Source organism: Brassica rapa, chromosome A08 (assembly GCF_000309985.2).
Source record: "Brassica rapa cultivar Chiifu-401-42 chromosome A08, CAAS_Brap_v3.01, whole genome shotgun sequence".
Classification (NCBI taxonomy): domain Eukaryota; kingdom Viridiplantae; phylum Streptophyta; class Magnoliopsida; order Brassicales; family Brassicaceae; genus Brassica; species Brassica rapa.
In genome coordinates, this window is record NC_024802.2 from 7,671,513 (window position 1) to 7,694,899 (window position 23,387).

A 23,387-nucleotide genomic window follows, 5' to 3' on the forward strand; every position below is an offset into this window, starting at 1 on the left:
TGGTGGATCTCGAGCTCCGATGGCATGAGCTGTCTCTAGAGGCTCACGGTTAATGATGGTGTGGACAGCACGGTGATGGTGAGACGGTGGCTCCGTTCCGGTTGTCTCGTCTCCACGCTCCAACATAGGAACCACAAAGGAAAGTCATGGATCGATGAAACGATCACTACAAGAAAACACCGGGATTCCGACGACAAATATCGTCGGTATGTCCTCGGAATAACGGTATTCCGAGGACATACCGACGAGAATGGTCGTCGGAATTTTTTCGTCGGAAAGTAAAATTTCCTCGGAATTTGCTCGTAAAATTCTGAGGGAATACCTAAAATTAAAGATTCCGAGGATATTCCGACGAACCTCGGCCGTCGAAAAATTCCGAGGAAGTGTATCCGTCGGGATATTCCGAGGACCTATGTCCCTCGGAATATTCCGAGGAAGTTGTCGTCGGAATATCCCGAGGGATACACTTCCTCGGAATATTTCCAAAATTAAAAAAAAAATTATAAATTTATTTTTTTTAAATTGAAATTCGAAAATATAAAATTAAAATTGAAATAGAAAACATATTTAAAAATAGTTTTAATAAATATTAATTGAAAAACATATTTAAAAATAGTTTTTATAAATACAAAAAATAATAAAATAGTGTTTATAAATAAAAAAAATGTTTTATAAATTCAAAATTACTTTTATAAATATAAATATTTTTATAAATATGAAATCATCTTTTTATAAATACAAAATAGTTTTTATATATACAAAAAATAATAAAATAGTGTTTATAAATCAAAAAAATGTTTTATAAATACAAAATTAGTTTTCTAAATATAAATATTTTTATAAATATGAAATCATCTTTTTATAAATACAAAATCGTTTTTATAAAGACAAAATAAAATAAAATAGTGTTTATAAATAAAAAAAATGTTTTATAAATACAAAATTAGTTTAAAAATATAAATATTTTTATAGATATGAAATCATCTTTTTATAAATACAAAATAGTTTTTATAAATACAAAAAATAATAAAATAGTGTTTATAAATCAAAAAATGTTTATAAATACAAAATTAGTTTTAATAAATATAAATATTTTTATAAATATGAAATCATCTTTTATAAATCCAAAAATCGAATTCATATACAAAAAACGTTTTGTATATTTAAAAATAGTTTTTATAAATACAAAAAATAATAAAATAGTGTTTATAAATCAAAAAAATGTTTTATAAATACAAAATTAGTTTTAATAAATATAAATATTTTTATAAATATGAAATCATCTTTTATAAATCCAAAAATCGAATTTATATACAAAAAACGTTTTGTAAAATCCAAAATCGATTTTATAAATACAAAAATAATAAAAAATTTATAAAAAAGTTCTAAATCAATTCAACACAACAAATTATCCAACCAAATCACAATTCTAAACCTATTACACAACCAAATCACAATCCTAACCAATCACCCTAACAAAAATCTATCAAAAAAACTTCTAAAATCATCAAATCTACTTAAAAACCTAACAAATAGAACCTAAGAGAGTGAGATAGGGTCCTTACATGATTTGTGTAGGAATAGAGAGGATTCACCGGAGAGATCGTCGCGAGAGAAGGGGGAGATCGCCGGAAGAAGAGAGAGATCGCCGGAGGAAGAAGAGAGAAATGGGGAAGAAAAAGTGTTTCGTGTCTATAAAACCTAGGGTCCGACGGAAACTATCCGTCGGAATTTCCTCGGTATTTTCAATTTCAATTTTCGCGAAATATTTGGCGGCTTGTTTGCCCGGTTAAATGAAAATATTCCGAGGAAATTCCGACAGCCACTTAAATATCCATCGGAATTTCCTCGGAACACATGTTTGGGGTTTCAAAAATCAAATTTTTTTGCCCTATATCATTTCTTATACAAATGCAATGCATACCATTGAGGAATCTTTGTATAGATGATCATAAACCATGAAATAACAAAATTTCAAAACGAATTGTAAGTATTCCCTTTATCGTTCATTAAAGTGTATAAGTGTTTCTCTTATGTTGTGGGGATTTCGTTCATACAATCGGAAAAGTATTTATTATAGGGTAATAAACAAATTTTTGACTTCATAATCAGTCTAAGACACTTAATAAGAGTTATATAAGTGTTATTCAAACCGCAAAACATTGTTTTTGGTTTAAAAACTCTACTTCTTCGGAAAAGCCTCGGAATATTCCGAGGAAATGCCGAGGAAAAACAAGTGTTCCTCAGAATTTCCTCGAAATATTCGGAGGTTTTTCCGAGGAAACAGAAACCCTAAAAGCAAAGCCCTGAATCGTCGGAAAAGTCTCGGACTATTCCGAAGAAATTCCGAGGAAATACCTAAATCCTATTATCCCTCGGAATTTCCTCGGAATTTTTAAAATCCCTCAAGGACTCTGTAGCGGCTATAATATATCCTCGGATATTCGTCGGTGTTTTACGAGAAATATGATTTCCTCAGTATTTCATCGGTATATTTCGAGGAAATGCCGAAATGAATGTCTGTCAGAATTACGCTGTTTTCTTGTAGTGGATGAAACAATGGTGAAGAAGATAATGATAAGAGAGGAGGAAGAAAAAGAACGTAAGAAGAAGATATGGCCTTTGGGGAGGAGCTCCGACCACCGACGAAACGTTGATCCTATGCAGATGCTCCGACTGTTTCTCCGTCGACGTCTGTACTACCAATTTTTTGGATTGTTTAATTTAATATAATAGTAAAAAAAAAGAAAAAAAAAGAAGAAGATATGAGAGCGAGATACAAATTATGGGAGGCTGCTCACGTTACGTTCTTTTGACAAAGGAGGAGATACACAAATATATAATTAGGTATAGAAACATATATACACGATTAATAATAAAAGAAAATATGGATTGGTTTGGTTTTTTAGATAATTAATTATAATTTGAATTAAACCAATACCGGTTTAAAGAGAAGCCGAGTCATGGTCGTGACAGTTTGTCTACAAAATCGCTTAGAAGAGACAAAAAGAGTTGATTGATTTCACTGATAAGCCAAACAGAACTTCATACAAGACAGTAATATGATAATCATAATCATACGAACTAAAGCTTAGCAAAATCACTCTAGCCAAACCTCGCTTATTCAAACTAGCTTATTTCTTGTTTAATGGGAATATTCTGTTCTGGAAAATCTTAAGATGGAGGGAAAGCCGAGTGGTGATAGCAATCAAAAACATGGAACTTAGGAGCTAAAATCGTCGTAGGTCCGGATCGAAAAATCCAGGTTGAGTCACAGACGAAAATGAGAAGTTTGGAGTCAATGGTTGAGGATACTCAACTCTTGTTGATTGCAATGAGTAAGCACTGTCTATTTGTTGAGGCGAACCATTGAACCAAGGAGTGGGTAAAGTAGTGGTCATGACCGGTTTAGGACCATTGGAATATGACATAGGTTGCATATGAGATTGATACTTATCAAATGTTTGTTGGAAATTGTCACCATTTGAATATACCTGAGGTTGTATATGAGATTGATTCTCATCAAATGATTGTTGGAAGTTGTCACCACTAGAGTCCGATGATTCTTCAAGTAAGCTTTCAATATACCCCATATGCGATGAGACATGAACCCCTGTGGCATTGAGAGGAACTGGTGAGGTCGGCTCTGGTCTACTCTTCTGACGATTTGGAAGGTTTTGAGGTAAAAACTCACATGATTGATTACTCGTTAGTTGCTGAACAATGCTTTTGAAGTCTTCCTTGTCAATGATGTACACTTGCGTTTTCAGTTGCGGTTGCCGTGGCTGATGAGGTATGGAGTTAGCGTTAGTGTGTACTTGATCGAAAATACTCTTTCGAGTGTACTTGCCAGTCCTATTCACTCTCATGTAATCATTTCGTGGTCGCTGATTCATCTTTTAACACAATAGAGTCACTATCGAAGCTAGAAAGACTCACTAGATGATATGAATCTCAAGTTTGATGTTAAAGAAACAAGTTTACTCACACTCAGAAACACAAATTAACACAGACGTTTATATATACACAGACAAACAATATTTATTTATTGTCGACGTCGTAATTTTCATTAAATTTTTGATTTTTTCCACTTCAATTCTTGATTTTTCAGTAATAAAGTGCCTCCAAATTTAATTTTAAAATACGTTTTCCTTGGAAACTGTTTTCTAAATTTTCGTTAATTTTCCTGAAGAGGTTGAGACATGCATTATATGTTACTTTGAATGTGTGCCATCCTATTTTCTATTTTGTTTCTTTTTTTGTAAGTTATACTGAAATACTATATTTTAGTGGAAATAGGAAAATGTTATAGCCCGAGATGATGAAAGAACAGTAATTATTTTAATATTTTAATATTTTAATATTTTCTATTTTTGTCTTCTTACTGCCGGTTCTCTTTTCTCTATATATATATTTTTTTCTTTTTGTGTCTTTTTCATTATTGACCTGGATAAGTTTTACGTTCAAGGATTATCAGTGTGACAGTATTATATCACTATTTTAGTGAAGCATTTTTCGTACAAAGTAAGTAAATAGAGAAAGAGAAAAAGTATAGTATCTAAAATTTATTTTCCACCTCGAAACGTATAAAGATTTTTGCATATAATATGTTTTTGGCAACATTAATCAATACTATTAAAAGTGAAGGAGTCTAAAAAATCTACCTATAAAAGTTGTTTGGGCCTTTTCATTTAACTCATTATTTTTTGGTTTTACCTTAAATTTATACTAACAATGTTACCATATATTTCTGTAACAATAATTTATTCAATTCTTTTATTTATTTAAATCTCACTCCTAAACTCTAATCATTACTATTACTATATTTATCATTTTGATTTTTAATCGTAAAAACATTGAAACTAATGTTTTATATTATCACTTTGATCATATAATATATGATTTAAAGCAAGATAAATTACAAGACATATATGTGTACATTCTAACTTCCTCTTTCGTTTATAATAAAGTAATCATATCATATATAAACTTTCCCACTAAAATCTCATATCATATACTAAACTTTCAACCGTCTATAGTTTGATAATATTTTCATATTTAAAAATGATTTTTCTGAATATTTATGTTACCTTCACAAAAATGAAGAAATTCATTGGTTCTATTAAAGCTAACCCGACTTCATGATATCAATATTGATTATTCAAGATTTTGAAAATTATTTGTTTAGATATTATTCTTTTATATACTTTTCACTTAAAACGAATCAATACGATTAAAAGGGAAAGAGTTTTAAAAAATCTAATATAAAAAAGTTGTTGGAGTTATGTATAACTATTTATTATTTTTCTGATAATACATAAATTATTCTAAACATACAATATTTTAAATATTTTTAACAGATCTTAATATTATTTCTTATGATACCTTTACTCAGAAAAATATTTCATCAACTATGTTTTTGTACAATAATGTTAAAAATTTATATCAAAAAGTTGTTGGACCTGATATGGACGTAATGGGTCCACATCTGTTCGGGTATTTAAGATCTTAAAAGAATTCGAAATATATAAAAAATCTGAAAAATATCCGAAACACGAAAAGTATTTGAAACTCTAAACAAATACCAAAAAAATTTAAATACCTGAAAATTTAAAATCTTATTCAAAATCTAACACAATGAACTGGAAAATACCCAAAATTTTTTCCAAATACCCAATTTTTTTTTTTTAATTTGAAAAATTTACCTGAAATCAAAACTCTAATCGTAAACCAAAAACTTAAAAACAATACCCATAATACTGGAAACATATTCGAAATATCCAAATATACCTAATAAACACATATTTATGATCTTGTCTAGGGTAGGATCCGGACCCAAATTTTTTTCCAAATACCCAATTTTTATTATATATTCTAAAAATTAATTTATTAGCAACAAATATTAGTTTATTATTTAGCAATAAATATTAATTAATTATCTAGTAATTTTACTAGCTTTAAGGTAATCCTAAGAAATTCATTTACACTAATATTTAAACGTTGGTTATTAATTTTTAAAATATATAATAAAAATGAATTACTAAACTAAAAAAACAAAAACAGATTTGATATATGTATTTAATATGTTATATTTAAAACTAAATTGGTAAAGTTAAGTGTATAGTTAAGTGTATATATTTACACTAAATAAGTTATTCAATTAATACATCAATTTTGTATAGTTAAGTGTATATATCAATGTTCAAAAATCTGTTTAGGCGACGCATACGGCTAGACGAAAAATCGGCCATAGAAAAAACAATTTTCTTAAAGTCCAATTTATGCAACTCAATTGGTTCACCCCGTTTTATATTAGATAAGATTCGTTTAAATCGATCTAAAATGTTCTAAATTGATCTAAATCTTTTCAGTTAAGCAATAATTTTAGTGCAAATCAGCTATAGCAGAAACATTTTTAAAGGCCAATTTCTGCTACTTAAGTCGTTTCAAACCCTCTTAAATTGGTTGAAATTTGTTTAAATTGATCTAAAATGGTCTTTATTGATCTAAATCTGTTAAATTAAGCAATAATTTTAGTGTAAATCCAAAAAGTGTCTAGTTTATTTTTTGTATATGTAATATCAAAATAATTCAATAATTTGTTAACGTTTAGGCTCCGCCAAAAATCCTAATAATCGGACAAGTCGATAGTTTTCAACAAAGCGCCTACTTACCTCTTACTGATTCCTTAAACATATATATAATCCAGTTATAAGGTATTGCCATGTGGCATGTGCTTCACCACTTTTTTGTTTGATTTTTTCATGGGCTGACTGCTAACTCTATTGGTCATGTTAGAAATAAGAAATTGGGCTTCTAATATTATTAACCTTAACCCAAAATATACTGTCTATCTTAGAAACTCCGTCAAAGCGCATTGAAGCTTGTCGCCTGATGTGTTGTGTTTTTATTAGTTTTAAACTCTGGTTTTAGCAAAGAATGATTGGTTTATTGAAGGTATTTTGGTTTTCTTTGAGTTTTTTGTTGGTCTTCAGTTATATTATAGGTTACAAGTTAGCTTGTTGGAAAATAATGCAATTGTGAAATAATTTGGAGAAAAATAGATAATATGGGTCGAGATATGCTGAAAGCTGAAGGGGATTGATTGATCCACAAAAATTTTGGCTGCGAAAATTTGTAGACAAACCAAAATGTTTCTCAAACGCAGGGTTAAGACTAAACCCTTGCAATATCAAAAAACATCTTCAAGCCCGCGGACATTTCAAGCACGAAACGCGGCATACGAAAGAAAAATCAATCTTCAGCATTGCGAGACGTCGCAGACGCCTGAAGAAGCATTTTTTTGACAAAATTACCTTCCTCGATAAAGGCACCTTCTTGGAAGACCAAACAGTCATACATACTAACATCTTCTCAATCACGTATTCTTCGCGAAGATTCAAAAACGGTAATATCTACCGATAAGTTTGTTGCTGATCACAACAAACTCTTAACGTCCTAAACAGACTAAGCCATCTCATAGAGATAGCCCTCGTACACCCGACACAAGAGTAATAGCGCTATATAAAAAAAAATCCAAAAATTTTCTCAGCACTTTAAGAAGACATAAAAATTGTCCTCGAAGAGATGCTCGGTTCCAACCATACAAGTCGTATAAGCCGAGAACCTATCGCGGACTTTAAATCGGTATGTAATCAGGTTGAAACTGCAATGGGATACATTAGCCAAATTAGTCATCGCACACCCTAAAACCAGAACTAAGCCTAGGTCTTTCCCTAAACCCAGCACACTGGTCTTCAACATCTCAAGGCATGATATCAAAGATACGAGATCCTAAAACATGTCCCTTCGTCGATATTTGCGTGTTTATGAGAGAGTTCTCAAACACAAGTCATCGGACGTTCTCATCTTATGCAACACTACGTATCACGATCTGCAGAGTTAGAAATTAGAAGACAACTCACACTCTTTCTCTCATCTCCGCGTATGGCCTCTCTATACGTTTTTAAAAGGAGATAACCTCCTAAAAAAACAGCCTACGAGGCCAACCCCGAGGCCGACAAAGGTCCAAAATAAAATCCATCAGCAACAACATGCTCAATTACATCTACATGACACATAACTAGACCGTAAAGGTCTAACTGGAAAAAAGGTTGTAAGAATCTCAACTACATGACGAACTATGAAAGGCTTGATCCCTTCGACAAGGGTACGTAGGCAGCCTTCACAAAGAGCAGCCCTAATCTTATATCACTCCACTTTTAGTAGAGTAAACAGGTCACTTCCGACCAATAATTCCTCCTAACTTACCTGACCATCCTAACCGCTTGTAAGAACATCGCAAAAGTTCTAGCGAGCTGGGGGGCTAACTGTTGGGGTCAAAATCAGTTACGACGGAATCAATGTCGGAAACTTCCCCGAATATGTCCTCTTTGAAAAAGAGAGATAAAATTCAAAACATAAGAGAAGCGGTAACACCTAAATCGAGTTTCGTAACAATTCCGAAAAGGATTCACACGATAAGTTTTCGAGAAAGGTTACTCAAAGCCTCGGACAACGGATACCGGACAGCAAAACACCCATCCTCTAACTCGCCGAAGGGGCAAATTGGACCGGACGCACTGACCAACTGACCCGTTCTGCGAGTTGGATCAAGAAAGCCGTCCAAATCACCTGTTCGGCGAATTTGATCAAGCAAGCCGTCCAACTCGCCGAACGGGCGAGTTGGGCCGAACATGCAGTCCAACTCGCCCGTTCGGCGAGTTGGATCAATCAGCCTGCCTTCGTTCCGTCCTCGTAGCTGCCCCCGTCGATATTAGATCGAACCTGCTCTTGTTTCATCTCGATCGGAGTCACCGTTGGAAATTTACGATTTAAAAACTGCAAGAACTCGTTCTCTCGAATAACATTGAGATTGATTGTATAGAACGACAACGGTTAGGTGAACACCTCAAATTGCCTACGCTATACGAGAAATTTGAATGTTCTTCGAAATCGACGTCGTTTCGAAAGCGGTCTTTTATAAAATCGTAAAAATGCCTAAGTCGGAAAACGGCCCGAAAGGCCCAGAACGCGGCTAAAAGCCCACTTATGATTATACGAAATCAAGCCCAATCGTTATGAAAATTTATCTTTTGTTATGTAGGAGAAGATTAATGTCAAGTTCGGAGGATAAATGTGAAGTTTCCGAAGATAAATACAAAGATCGAAGAAAAATGGAATATTTCCGCGAACTGATAAACTCGACCGAAGGAAGAAAGAGAAAGAGCAAACCGCCTCTAGAGGAGTATATAAGAATGTCGAGGTCGAAGATGCAGGAGGACAATTCTTTTCACTCTTAGAACTCTCCGCACTTATAAACTTTTAGGCATTATTCCCAACATGTACTCGATTACTAGACGAACTCACCCCAGCAGTTCGATCTCTTGTTCTACTCTTTCAATCGAACTACGTTCGGCTTGATCCTCGAAAGGGTACGTAGGCAGCCTTTCATAAGGCTCATTCCAAAATCAAATCAAAACATTTTTCGTATCTTTTTTGTCTTCTGTTATCAAGATGCGACCTCAACTAGGTTTAAGGTTTAAGGTTTTAGGTTGCTAGAACTAGGTAATTCGCTGACATCTGTTGCGGCTGAAGCTTGTATAATCTCTTGTAATGATCGCAACGCTTTTACGCTGATTCGAAATAAGATCTACCTTTTCAACAAATTCGTTTTGTTATCTTTTTATATTTTCTGCATTTATTTGTTCACTTGTCGTTGGCTCTCGCAGAGAATCCGAGACCTCAGGGAAAGTTAAAGTTTCCTTGCTTTCCTTCGATTACGGAAATCGACAGTGCGAATTTCGGTTCCCACAATAATGTTGGATTTGATATCTAGAATAAAAGAAGGATATGTTCTGTCACTATTAAATAAAGAAGGTTGATGTAAGAATAAAAGTAGAACACTTATATAAGAATAGTATTAGGACAAAAAATAGGCAAACAAGAATGAGGTTAAAGATTAAGACATAACATAAATTTGACGTCCACTGATCGTGGCTGTCAATATCTTTCTTTTTCTCATTGTATTCACATCCACTAATTAAAGAAATTTAATTTGCGTATAATAGAACATGAATGGTATCGTGATCCCATTATACATAACACAAAATTAATGGCAACTACTTATAACTAGTGACATTTACACACATACAACAAACTTAATTACAATTTCACACTTCTTCTTTAATAATTTTTTACATATATATCCATCAGTGATAGATATTACGGAAAAATTCATACAAAATACTACAACTAAATTTTGTTAAGCCTTTTAATACCTAAACTTCTTTGATATCTAGTTTAGTACATTAGCTAATTATTTTGCTTATTTTTATACATAAACTTACCAATTTTAATATCCATATTATTTTTATATTAATCAAAATATTAATAAGGTTTAAATGAAAATTTTAAAATTCATAAATGTACAAAACAAATCATATAAATTTTTAATTTTATTTTAAGTTTTAGAAATCAAAGTAACTAAATTTTGGAATATATTAAAATTTTGTAATAAAAAATTAAAGTTTTAATTATCAAATTTTGTTTGTTTTCTGAAATAAAAAAGAAATTTACCTTTTCCTTCAAAATTAATTTTTTCAAAATTTACAAAATATTTCCATCACTTAGTTTCTTGCATTCTTAAATTTTAAAATAAAAATACAATTTTATAAGTTTTTTTCTCTGATTTTGAAATTTATTTAAATTTTTTTGGAACTTATTAATAGTTTCGATTATACACTTAAAATATAGCATTTCTTAGTTATAGTAAATAAGCAGATTTTTTCTGAACCGCTTTACGCGTCGGACGAGACCAGACGACACTACTGAACTTAGGTTTTTAATTATAGGTTGTGGTGAATGCGGCTTTTTACCCATAAGAAGATGTTCGTTTGAAGTAAATTCTTTCAACTTCTTTTCATAATAAAATTGATAAATGGTCATATTGCGGTTATAATATTTTTGGATAAATATGAATCTCTAAATGCTTGCGTCTTGATAATTACTAGATATATTTATGTTTCTCTATATTTGGCGATATAAGAAAGATTATTCTAGAATATTTTTCTTTATATTTTTACCCGTACAAATCAAAAAACTCTTTCCAAATAAATAAACATCTTAGTTTTAATTAAATAATACAATTAAAGCGTAAATTAAAACATCATGAAAACTCTTTTTAGTTTTTTTCTTTGTGTCTCAAAGAGTATAATATAGCTATTTAATTTGTAGACATTATTTTTGGTGTTGCATAACAGTTTCAGGTTGTATCACAAAATTCAAAAATTGCACAGATCCATTACAAATTATAAAAAATTTATTGAATTGAGGAAATTATTAAATTCCACCTCAGTGTATCCACTGTTTATGTATAATAATAAAATATTTTATTGTTTAAGTATTATCGATTTCAGCCAAAAAAAATTCATGATTTTCAATGAAAATTTATGTGATTATACAATATCACCATATAATAAAAAGGTTGCACTTTTGGTTGTAAATTTTTGTTTCCTGTATGAGGCCTTTCTGATGGTTGTATTCACGGTAATGGAGTTATAATTTTATATACCATCCATAAAACACCAAATGATAAGCATAAATTGTATTCATCAGAAAGAATTGGAAAACAAAACGATCTGAAATTATCTAATAATAAATCACCAATACTTGCAAGAAAAACTATCTTTTATCAAGCAAAAAATTATCTCCAAGCAAAGAGGAAATTAAATACCATTATAATGATCAACCATCATAAAAACCATTCGCAAAGATTTTGAGGAAGAATGTGTTGAAAATGATTGAGCAAAGATGTTTGGAAAATGCTTAAGCAAAAATAAAATTTTCCTTTTTACTTAGAAAAAATATTAATTAAATTTGGAGGAATTTACCAAAAATTGACTAAAAATTTCAATTGAAATGTAAAAAGATACTTTGTATTCAATCAGATGCGAAAATAACCTAAATGGTTAGTAAAACTACCATATACTCTTTATAACAAACAAAAAATCAAGAGTTATCTTACGATTCTATCATTCCAAGTCTATACATGATAAAGAAGAGTCTATAATTTTATTTGAAAAAGTAAGAAATAATTTATTTAAAATTTAGTACAAATCATCAATATATGAATCAACATGAGGTAAATAAATTAAAATTTCATGCAATTGAAATTTTTGAAAAAAATATAATTGGTCTTCTAACCATGTTTGTATACAAAGCTTATTGTTTGTTTGGTAACAATATGTTTAAAGATGTACATATTTCTAAGGTTAGATTAAGATTTTTATTTTCTTTTCGTTTCTTTTTTTCAATTGACTTAAATTTATATATTAATGTTGAGTTTGTATTTTTTTACAATATTTTATATTTTATACAATTATTAATTAATAATTTTTGGTTATAAAGTGGCATTTAAAATGTTTGGAGTTTATGATTTCTGGTTCAGTAAACTTCAAATGATATCTACATAATTTTATAGTATAATTGATTTCATCTATAGTCAACAAAATTTGAAAATACAACAATTAAACTAATTTTAAATTAATTTTAATTTTTGAATGAATAATTTAATATAAAATTATTTAAACTAGTATTCAATAACTGAAAATAATATATCAAAACTATTAAGAATAATTAAAATAATGAAATTGTCAGAGTATACTTCCAAAATAATCTACGATGTAGACTTCCAACAATTTGTATTCCATACTTTTAAGGTTAGTAGACTTCAAAAGATATTGATATGCAATAAATTTTAACATAGTTATAATTTTGTCTTCATATATGAAAGAGATTACACACACTCTCTAAAATGGATGCATAAGTTCCTTAAAAGTTATCCTTTTTCTTTAAAATTTTATCACTTCTCTCAAAAACTCTTTCAAATCTCTAATCTCTTTGAATATGAAGAAAAACTTAAGTATAACTCTTTTTTTCTCATGTCTTTCTCATAATATGGTCTTGTTTTTACAGGTATTTTTATTTATGGTTTTCATCTGCTCGTCTCAAAAATATAAAATTTAGATGTATAGATTTTAAATGAATATTTTGTGTTTATTTTCAAATAAATATATAGATTCATGTTCTTTGTGTTTACTTTGCTACTATATATCTTATAGATTTCAACATTGAAGGTTTTCAGATTTAAATCTATTTTCATGTTTTCTAAATGTAAATAATTTTTTGATCTGAAAATTATCCGGTTCAGTAATCTTCTGATGAAGTCTGTTTGAAATTGAAGGATAATAGACTTCAAATTAAGTCTAATAAACCATGAATTTTAAGTAGATTTCATTGTAAGTTAAACAAAATATGATTTTTAATGTTATGTCTTATATTTTCTCATAATTTTATCTAATTTTTGCAGATATTCTCTTACATAGTTGTCATCTCCCCCACCAAAAATGTAAGATTCACATTTATAAAATTTAAATGTATACTTTTCTTTTTATATTCAAATAAAACTATAGATTTTAATTATATGCTTTACTTTGCCACTATTTTATCATATAAATTCAATTTTTGAAGAATTTTGTATTAAAGCTATTTTCACGTTTTCTAAATTTACAAAAAAAAATTCAGATGTGGAAATTGATTTAAAATTTTTTTCTTATTTTTTCTTCATAATTTTATCTTATTTTGCAGATAATCTCTTCCTTCATTTTCATCTCCTCCATCCAAAATTTTAAGTTTTACGTCTACAGATTTTAAATGCATATTTTGTACTTACATTCAAATAAAATTATAGATTAAACTCTATGTGTTTACTTTGCTGCTATTGTATCTTAAAAAATTTTTTTTTGAATTTTTTTTTCAGATTTATATTCTGTTTTCACGTTTTCTAAATATACAGATTTTTCAGATTTGAATATTATTTGATACAGTACACTTAATATCTATATAAAAGTTAAGGCTAATGACATTGAAATGAAATATACTAAACCATAAATTTTAAGAAGACCTCAGTGTAGTAAATTATCGTCATAAAATATTTTTTTATAAATTACTATTTTGATGCATAAACTTTAAATATAGTATTCATTTTAGCTGTGTTTCACTTGTATGATATTATTAATTTTTATTTGTTTTCAAATTTATCACAATAAACTGTAATCTACCAAAAAAATTGAATCCAACATGATTATAATACATAAATTTATCAAACTTACTCATAAGCAAAAACTAATAATTAATACACAAGTCTCAACTTTATACTTCAAACAAAATCACACAAAGAGTCGTTCACCACTCATTCTCCATCTAAAACAGTTAACTGAACCATTCCTGCAAAAGAAAATATCATAAATAAATTAATAAACAAATATTTCATATTTAATAAAAGTAGAGAAATCAGAGTTCTAATAAAATCTACACTTATTAGTTAACAACCAAATCAAACAAGAAATTTGATAGTTTCATAATTATAATATATTAATTTTTTAAATTCATTCGATAGAATTAGGATTCATTAACACACACTGTAAAACAATTAAATCGTGAAAATATGATAATAATATACAAATGCACTATTAATACAACTTTTTACTTAGACTTCAAGTGGAGTTTACTCCATATGCACAAAGTACACTTAATTGCAGTCTACATTTGTAGATTTTAGTAAGTTTATTATTTAGGTTATATTTTGCAATTACATAATTTGTAAGTTATTTTTTGTATTTGAAAAAAGGTTATGATTTTACACTAGCAGACTTTGAGAGAAGTCTGCATAAAATTTAGTTTTGTAGTTTCCCAGATATCACACATTATTTGATTTCCCAAAACAAACTCCATCTGCAGTTTACACTTTTAAATATTAAAAGAAGTCAGTTTTGTAATTGACCAAGTTTGACATTACACGAGTGGATTTCATTAAAAGTCTACAATTGTATAGACTTCATCTGAAGTCTACTTTCAAACCCATAAATAAGTTTTGTGTTTAACCAAAATATCAATTAATTAAATAGTAGACTTCGATTGAAGTCTACATTTCTTAAGATTAACATACATCATATGAAGTCTACTCTTAATTTAATTTTTGGTCATACTTTTAATAGTTAGTCAAATACAAAATAACATATCTTTGTATAGTATATACTTCATGCGATGTCTACTAGAAAAATAAAAATTTTGGTCACATGCAAAACTAACCTTCTATACATAGACTGATCGTAAGTCAACCAGTTTTTTTTTTCAAAGGTAAAGGCGAAGACTTAACTAGAAGTCTAAGGTGCAGAAATAATTTTGTTTAATTATAAAACTAATATATGCGTTGACAAACAGACTTCAGAGTAAATTTACGGATAAGCGTAAACATAGAAAAAACCCTCTGTATATTTAAAAATTGTGTAAATATAGATTGTTAAACGAGAACGAAGATGCATTTTTTGCTTGTCGAGCACTCTCTCTCCTTTTTGTCCCAACCTCTCTCTAACAAAACCAGTTCTAAAAGTTGATGGTGGTCGACTCTGGTGGCTCTCATAGCACCAGAGTTGAGTGTATCTACTTGTTCTCTTATCTATTTTCGTTTCTCTTGTTGGTTTTAGAAGGTGTGTTGAGGATCCAGTATGTTTGATGGATTTGAAGCATCCGGCTTAGAGGTGTGTGACGACGCATGGAGATAGTTCATGGCATCCATTGGTTACGGGTTGGCATGCTCTAGATAATGAAGGCGTATGCTTGGTGGTTCTAGTCGGCATTAGAGTTTAGTTATCCTTTGAATCCCCATACTACTCATCCTCCTATGGTCCTTGGCCATTCTATCTTATAATGGGTCTCAGTTTCTCTCTCTTTCCTTCATAGTTGATCGTCTCTAGGGTTCCTCTTAGTCTGGGGTTGTTATCTAGTCTTTTTTGCTGTCTTGTACCAATTTCTTCAGATGAGTGCTGGATTTCCTAAGATTTTTGGCAGCTGTATGTATATGCTTATGGCAAATCCCCAGGCTATTGTTCTACCTTGCTCCCTTATTCTTATTATGGACTCTCCTTTTTTGCTTAAGGTTTGCTACGTTTGCTTCATCATTTCTGGTGTATCAAGGTTGTGAGATGATGTTCTGGAGTTTTATCTACTGGATTATGGTTGTTACGAAAACATCTAATTTCTATTCTCTGAGGAGGTTGTTTATAAGTTGAGTTACAAGGCATCGTAGTGGTCTAGTCTCCCATTTTCTCTCTTGCGAGGAGGTGTCGAGTCTTTGTCTGTAGATGGATGATATACCATGATTTTTACCTTTTTATACCATGGTATACATCCTATATCGAGTCTTTATTTTGCATTGCGAGTCTCTTTTAAGGTCTTTTTCAGATGTAGGTATGCTTTGGAGCATTATCGAGACTATGAAGCCATTTGGAGCTTAAAGTGAAGAAACCATATAGATGTGCAGAAGTTGAAGTCAAGATCTGAAGAGGGCGTAGATTGACGCTTTCCTGGCATCGGTCGACAGTATTCCCGACTTAACTTTCAAGAATTTCACATTGGCCCAGAATTCTCTATTTGCAAAGAGACCCTTGGATGTTTTTAACTTATATTTATATATTTTCCAGTCACTGTTTAAGCTACACATACTTTTTAGAGAGTTTTTGGAGATAAGATCATAGACTACTTCAGAGATAGATTGGAACTCCAGTATTTCTTACACTTATATTTTTATGCAATTCATCCAGACTTTTCCTATGTTTTGTATGATCATATTTGAGTAGTTTACTTGTTATATTTAGGGATGTTTTAGATGAACTTATAATTTATAGAACTGTTAGGGTAATCATATTGCATCCTTCAACAAGATTAATTTTATTTCTTATTTCTTGAGTAATTAACAAGAGACTTGATCTTAGGATAATTTTGAGACACTAGTGTGAATCAATACATGAACTGAATCCTATTGAGCTAAGTTGTTAGTCACAACGAGAGTTGGTCTAGGACTTAATTAACATATCGAATTGGTACTTAGTGGTTGTCTAGAGTATTTGGAATCGCAATGAGAGTTGGACATCATTGATCTAGGCATCTGATAGTAATCGCAGCGAGAGTTGGATGGCTTACTTATGAATTCGAGTTCTAGGACTGACCTTAATAATACCTTAGGAACTATTTATCTGAGTTATGTACCTGTTTTATATTCATGGATCTAGTGTTTTTCTTATCTATTTACAGACCAATTTTATTGTCTTGCTTGATTTACAATATCATTGATGTAGCTTTACCTGTAACTAATATTTTGTTGTGTGATCAATGCTCCTTGTGGATTTGATCCCAAAGTACTAGATCAATCTCTTATTTAAGAGAGTTGCTCTTGGGGTAATTTGAGCATATCGATGAAGAAGACGAGATTATTTTGTGTATGCGTGCAAGATTGAGGGTCCTCTTTGACGTCCTTTCCCACTCAGCTGTCAAGGTTTCCTTGCTCCCTTGCTGTCTTGATTTTATCAGGCTGTTATTTTGATCTTTGTGGTGTGGTTTTGAAGTCCTTGTTCTCTTTGGCTTCCATGTTTGTTCAAGTCGATATGATACTTGGTGGGGATAATGTGAGAGCTCTCTTTGGTTGGTGCCTTATCCTACCTCCTGGTTTCCAAGACGTTCTTTAACATCTTACGGTTCTTAGGTTGGTGTTCGAAGCGCTTGCGCTCTTTGACTTTGGTATATGATTTTATTGTTTTAAAAGGATCTTTTGGTACTTCCTGTAATCTTTTTTTTTATTTACGAGGGCTCTGTGATAGCACTCAAATTACACTAAAGAATGACTTTACTCTTTCAAATAAAAAGTTCAGTTGTAGTATTTAGGGATCGAATCTACAGGGAGCGTGGGCACACAATAGACTCAAGTAAATCACGATTCAGCTAAGGTAACAGATTACAAAGTAGTAAATATAGTAAAGCAAGGTGAACAAGGTAGTTGTTCAGTTGATTGATGAGTTCTTTAATAAAAGGAGGATGCTAGACTTAGGGTTTTATTCAGACTATCAGAACTCAATGTACAGATGCTAAGGGTTGATCATATAACTCGATATCTAATGTAAAAGACGACCGGCTCTCACCGAGAGTCTAATCTATTAACTAAGTCTAGTGTCGCACATGTCTCTTGTTGACACGGATCGACCATCGATCGATGCTATTGAGTTAGCGTTGATCGATGCTTCCTTAGGAAAGTGTTATCGAACTGATCGATTGGTTCAATAGTTTCACCAGATCAGTTGTCGCTTGTTTCTAGCAATACTGGCTCAGCATAATTCAGGTAGTAATTCATATTCACGTGTGCGCCTAACTATCCTATGATCATGGTTCTAGTTAGCTATTGTATAACACAAGTGGTAAGAACAATTCAGTGAAGGATTCAATTATCACCCTATAAATTTTATATCTTAGATGAACATCAAAACTCTAGAAAACCTAATTAGCGGGGGGGGGGGGGGGGGGGGGGGGGGGTGGGGGGGGGGGTCTATTCAGACATGAAGTTTGTCACATAAATCATAGATATATAATAGAACTCAAAATAAAACCAAAGTCAAAACCAAAGAAGTTCCATAAAGACTCTGAAGGAGTTCCTCCCTTCTCTCCTAACATAAGACTATGAATAAAATAAAGCGTAGCCGTCAACAATGGCTTAGAAAACACATAAATAAGGTTTTGAGTCGTCCATGGGCATTCCAGTAATATTTGGTGACTTTTGGGCTTAAGTCGGTCATGAAATAGGCTTGGACCGTCTTCTGGGATCACCATCGATTGACACCAAGGATCTATCGTCAATCGATTTCTTCATCTCCTCGACAGCTTCCTCTCGCAAGGCAGACATACCAATCTTTTAGTAAATCCGGTGCAACTTCTGATATAGGATGCTGATTGATCTTAAACCGGCGGAATTAGAAAGCTAACTAAAATCTCTATCTTATGTCAAAAGATGGGCTCAATCAAATTGCGGGAAGGTCTCTATCCATAGCTAAACATCTGATGCGTTTGTGCAGTTCTGCACCTCAAAAAGCTTCATAACCACCAAAGTTCTCCAAAATGTACATGAACCTGAAAAGAGTCTATAACATACTCCAAACACTTATAATATTCTCTAAAATGTACATATATCATGGTCTAAAAGTGTTAAAATCCATGGTATATCAACTCTCCGACACTTACCATTTTGTTTGTCTTCAAGCAAAACATAGAGTAATCATGTGAAAGATGTTTGAAAACAGCAGGGACTCACAAAATTTTAAAATTACTACCTTCACCTCTGCAATGTTGCACGCCATATCAGATCAATGCCAACTTTAGAGGAACTTCATGTACTAGACTTTAGCTTAGCAACCAAATCATCCAGCCCAATACTCAGCTGATTCTGCCTGATATACCCCTCTACTGACCTCATTTATGCATATAAATGTGTAGGCTAAATCTTGGGAGTATTGACCAAAGGACATATGGACTCTTACACCAGCAAGTATCTGAACACACAGGTAGTCTTCCCTGATTTTTTTCCCTCTCTCTTCTCTCTTCTCTAAATCTTTTTATCGCAATTTCAATGAATAGTAACATTGATGTAGTCCGTCTTATTCTTCTTTTCGATACTATTTTTTTTTCTGGAAATGTGTAGGCGAATAGTGGGGTCATCGGTAATGTACCTACCTCTCGCTTTCAAACAATGTGTGATAATTCTTTTATAGCAGCAGGAGACATTACTACCCCCTAAACCGCAAGAAATCAATTTCAATATTTTATAGTATGTTGATGCGGAAGAGATGTGAGAGGGGAACCAGAAACACACTGACTTTTACCTTCTAGACTTGCTTGAGTAATACAATCCAGTGTATACCAAGCCCCAAAACAAGGACATTAAGTTGATTAAGGTTGGAGGTCTACTTTGGTTCCTTCAGACTTTCTCAGCTAGCATGGATATTATTGGCAGGTGATCCACTTGGGTGTTTCCATTCAGTACACCTTGCAGTCAATAACCTCAAATAATGGTGCTAGAGAATGGTTATATAGTAAGTAAAATTGAAAAAGTTCATCATCCCCTTCTTGACTCAATAAAACTAAATAAATACTCATAAAACTAAAGCTCAAAACAAAACCCAATAACAGTAGAACCTCCCGGGACTTAAATAATATTTTTCCTAGTGTTATGCAATCTAATATTGGTAGGAAATTAAATCATAAAGACAATATTAACTAGGAAAGACAGTATACATGATTTTGATGTGAGTGTTGATCAACACAACTAAGTGGCGGTCGATACTACTGATGCTTTGTCGACCGATGCTAGCTAGGCATCGTCGTTTCTTGTGGAAACTCGTCTTCCTTGGATCTTTTTTTATGCCGATGAACAGTATCTCTACTAAAGTGTCGATCGATGGTGCAGTGTTGCTTCTATAGTGCCTTTGCTACAGTGTCTTCACTGTTCCTCATCTTTTTCCTTAAATAAATAAAAGCAAAAATCAGTATATAAAAATATATAATTAAAACTTATCTAACAGTGGGTTGCCTCCCATTCAACACTTATTTTTAGTCTTTAGCTAGCCTTTTGGAGATCTGATTTAGTCCGGATGAGAATATGAACTTACTCCAAAACAAATATCAGTGTCTCTTTTCTTCAGATTCATCACTCTTCTTTTGTGAGCCTCCATTGACTCTTCTCCTTTGTCGATCATTTCAGACATAAGGAGTGCTCGAAGCTTTGCGAATGGCTGTGAGAAGAATCTGCTGCGCACTCTAAATTTCCTGACACCATATGAGAAGTGAGAAATCAATGATAACTAAGGACCTCCCTTGGTCCTTTTACTCTTCTTCTAATTTTTCCTCTTCTCTCCCACAAACTTGTCTGGCTGCGTGGTGGTCCCTCCATAAAAAATATTTCGTCACATTTTAAACTCCTTCTGCTCTGATACGCGTCCGCTGTAGATCGACGATGAAGTGGAAGTGTCGATCGATGCTGCTTCTATTGGGCCTTTGTCGATTTCACCTCCAAATCTCAACCCTCTCTGAGTAGCTAATGCATACATATGATCATAAAATACCCCATTGTAAGAACCCAAATGCACACTTCTATCTGGTGTGATAGGAAATTCAACTTCAAATACAGTGCATGGGACCACAATCTTCACAAGGACATGAATTCTCTTCACTCTTTTGTGAAACCCAGCAGCTTCTTCAGCGTGGATAGATGGTCGCAGATGTTCGTGCAGAGCAGGGTGTGAGGCCTCAGAGTTGTGCATTATTTCCTCAATTGGTTCCAGCTCAACTGTGTATTCTGGCAGCTCGTACAACGATGGGTGTCGATCAATATCAGGTGGATGTGGTCGATCGATGCAATCAGATATTTGGTGTTGTTGGGTGGGTGGCGATCGATGTTACTTTTCAGTGAAGTCTCCAGTTCAATTCTGTAGTGTGGTGATTGTCATCAAGCTTTATCTCCGAGTAAAGCCATTCTTCCAGCTCCAAAAATTCTTCCACAGTGACTTCCCTATCAGTATCCAAATATTTAAGTTTTTCTCCATCCTCTAGTTCTAAGAATTCTTCTAGCTCCAAGAAATCTTCCATGGTGATCTATTTGTGTACATCTGAGGCAAGATAGCAACTTGATTCATCGGTGCTCTCCAATGTCAAGTCTGAAATGTCATGTGGACAACTCGAACTTTCAGGGATTTCAAGTGATATCACAGGAGTGTGTGTAAATCGATGCTAAGGTCGTGGTGTTGATCGATGCTGAAGTTGTGGTGTTAATCGATGTTGAAGTGGTAGCCTCATCAAAATTACTCCCCTCCTTGTACTCCCATCCTTCAACTAATCAAGGTGATCCTGCGCTAGAGAAGAGATAACCCGAGAAGAACCGCCATCTCCCAGTTTGCTTTGCCATCAACGGACTCAACTCTTACTCTACAAACCCTAGCAGATCCTGATGACTAAGCAGCAAGTCTTGTCTTGGCTCCATCGTCCTCAAATAGAGCCCCAGCCTATGACCCGACGAGGCACCAGAAACCGCTGAGCTCTCCTAGAGGTTCGCCACTACATGGACCTAAAATCGAGGAGGAGATGGAAGGAAGCACCTCCAAACACCAAACGAAGGGAGATTCGTCGTTGAGCATGGAGATCCGTCGTTGAGCATGGAGATACGACTCTCTCCTCCACTATTTCACCGTTTCCTTGCTGCATCTTGAAAGAAGCTCAAGATCGAACCATTCGGCAAAGATCCCAGACGGTTCAGAACTGCACGTATGTGGGAAGAATACATGAGGGAAATGAGCAAAAGAAACATAAAAAGTGGAGGTTGACGGTGATGATGAACAGCCGCCGACCGCCGTACACATCAAATTAGGATTTTCTTTTGTTGAGAGAGATGTGAGAGACGGGAAAGTAAGGGAAAGGTTCCCACCAATATGTAACTCAAACCAAGGCTTTATATCGGTTTATCCCGAATTTCTTTCATTAATGTTGTGTTTCAGTGTGAAAAAGAAAAAGATTATACTTGAATTTCGATAAGACACTAGTGAACATCTTTTTAGTGGAAATGTAACAATAATAAACTAGATTTTTCATCCGCACATCCGTGCGAGTAGATTTTCATTTTATAAATATATAACAGATACCATCGCAAAACTTTCAAAGATAATTTACATTTTAGTGTTATATATTGTGTAAATCTATAATGTTATTGGTTATGTTTCTTATTCGATATTATTAATGTATAATAATTTGTTTTATACATTTTACTTTATTATTAATTGTTATTATATATTAATATATTTTCGAGTTTGGTAAAATAAATTCATAGTATAAAATAAACAAAGTGAGAATCTCCTTCATTTTTTCTAATTTTTACAGACTGAATACAAAACATTTTAAAATTTTATTTAGTTATACTATAGAACTGATATTTTCTTAGCATAATTTATATTTCTATGTTATTTATTTTAGTATATTGTGGGATTTGATAAGTAAATAGATTATAATAATACTATATTATTAATTATAAAATCAATCGTTGAATTAATTTAAAAATATTTTAAAATTTTATTAAGATTTTGTTAGATTTTTGGGAAAATTTGGATAAATGCACTTCAATAAAAATATAATTTGAAAAATACACTTTTGTTTATAGTTTTTGAAAAATACACTTATCTATATATAAATTTACCAAATTTCCCAATCTTAATATTTATCAATTCCTATTAAACAATTTTTAAAAAAATTATTTTAAAAGAAAATCGCTAGAGAATAGGGAATATCTTTTTAATATACTTTTTAACAGGGAATATCTTTTCAAGACTAGTCTCGTCTTCTTCTCGTATCCATTCAATTTCTGAAATTTATTTCTTTTCTCTCTAGTTTTACAGATTCTTCCTCTCATCTCAAGAGGTTTGTTGATTCATCAATCAGATTTCAATTTCTAATTTTGCTTACACGGT

At 32.1% G+C, this 23,387-nt stretch overlaps 1 protein-coding gene and 1 long non-coding RNA gene across 2 annotated transcripts; both read right to left on the reverse strand.

Moving 5' to 3' along the window:
- Positions 1–1,860: 1,860 nt before the first annotated feature.
- Positions 1,861–4,803, reverse strand: LOC103833720 (VQ motif-containing protein 5). Its single transcript, XM_033276400.1, has one exon. The coding sequence runs from the start codon at positions 3,894–3,896 to the stop codon at positions 3,231–3,233; it is 666 nt and encodes a 221-aa protein (XP_033132291.1). The 5' UTR covers positions 3,897–4,803; the 3' UTR covers positions 1,861–3,230.
- Positions 4,804–19,975: 15,172 nt separating this feature from the next.
- Positions 19,976–22,755, reverse strand: LOC117127108. Its single transcript, XR_004449890.1, has 2 exons — positions 20,547–22,755; positions 19,976–20,398 (listed from the first exon to the last, which is right to left on the reverse strand). It is a non-coding gene; the product is annotated as an uncharacterized LOC117127108 (long non-coding RNA).
- Positions 22,756–23,387: the final 632 nt, after the last annotated feature.

Coding starts and splice junctions, on each gene's coding strand:
- LOC103833720 (XM_033276400.1), bottom strand. CDS start 3,896: ATGAATCAGCGACCACGAAATGATTACATGAGAGTGAATAGGACTGGC.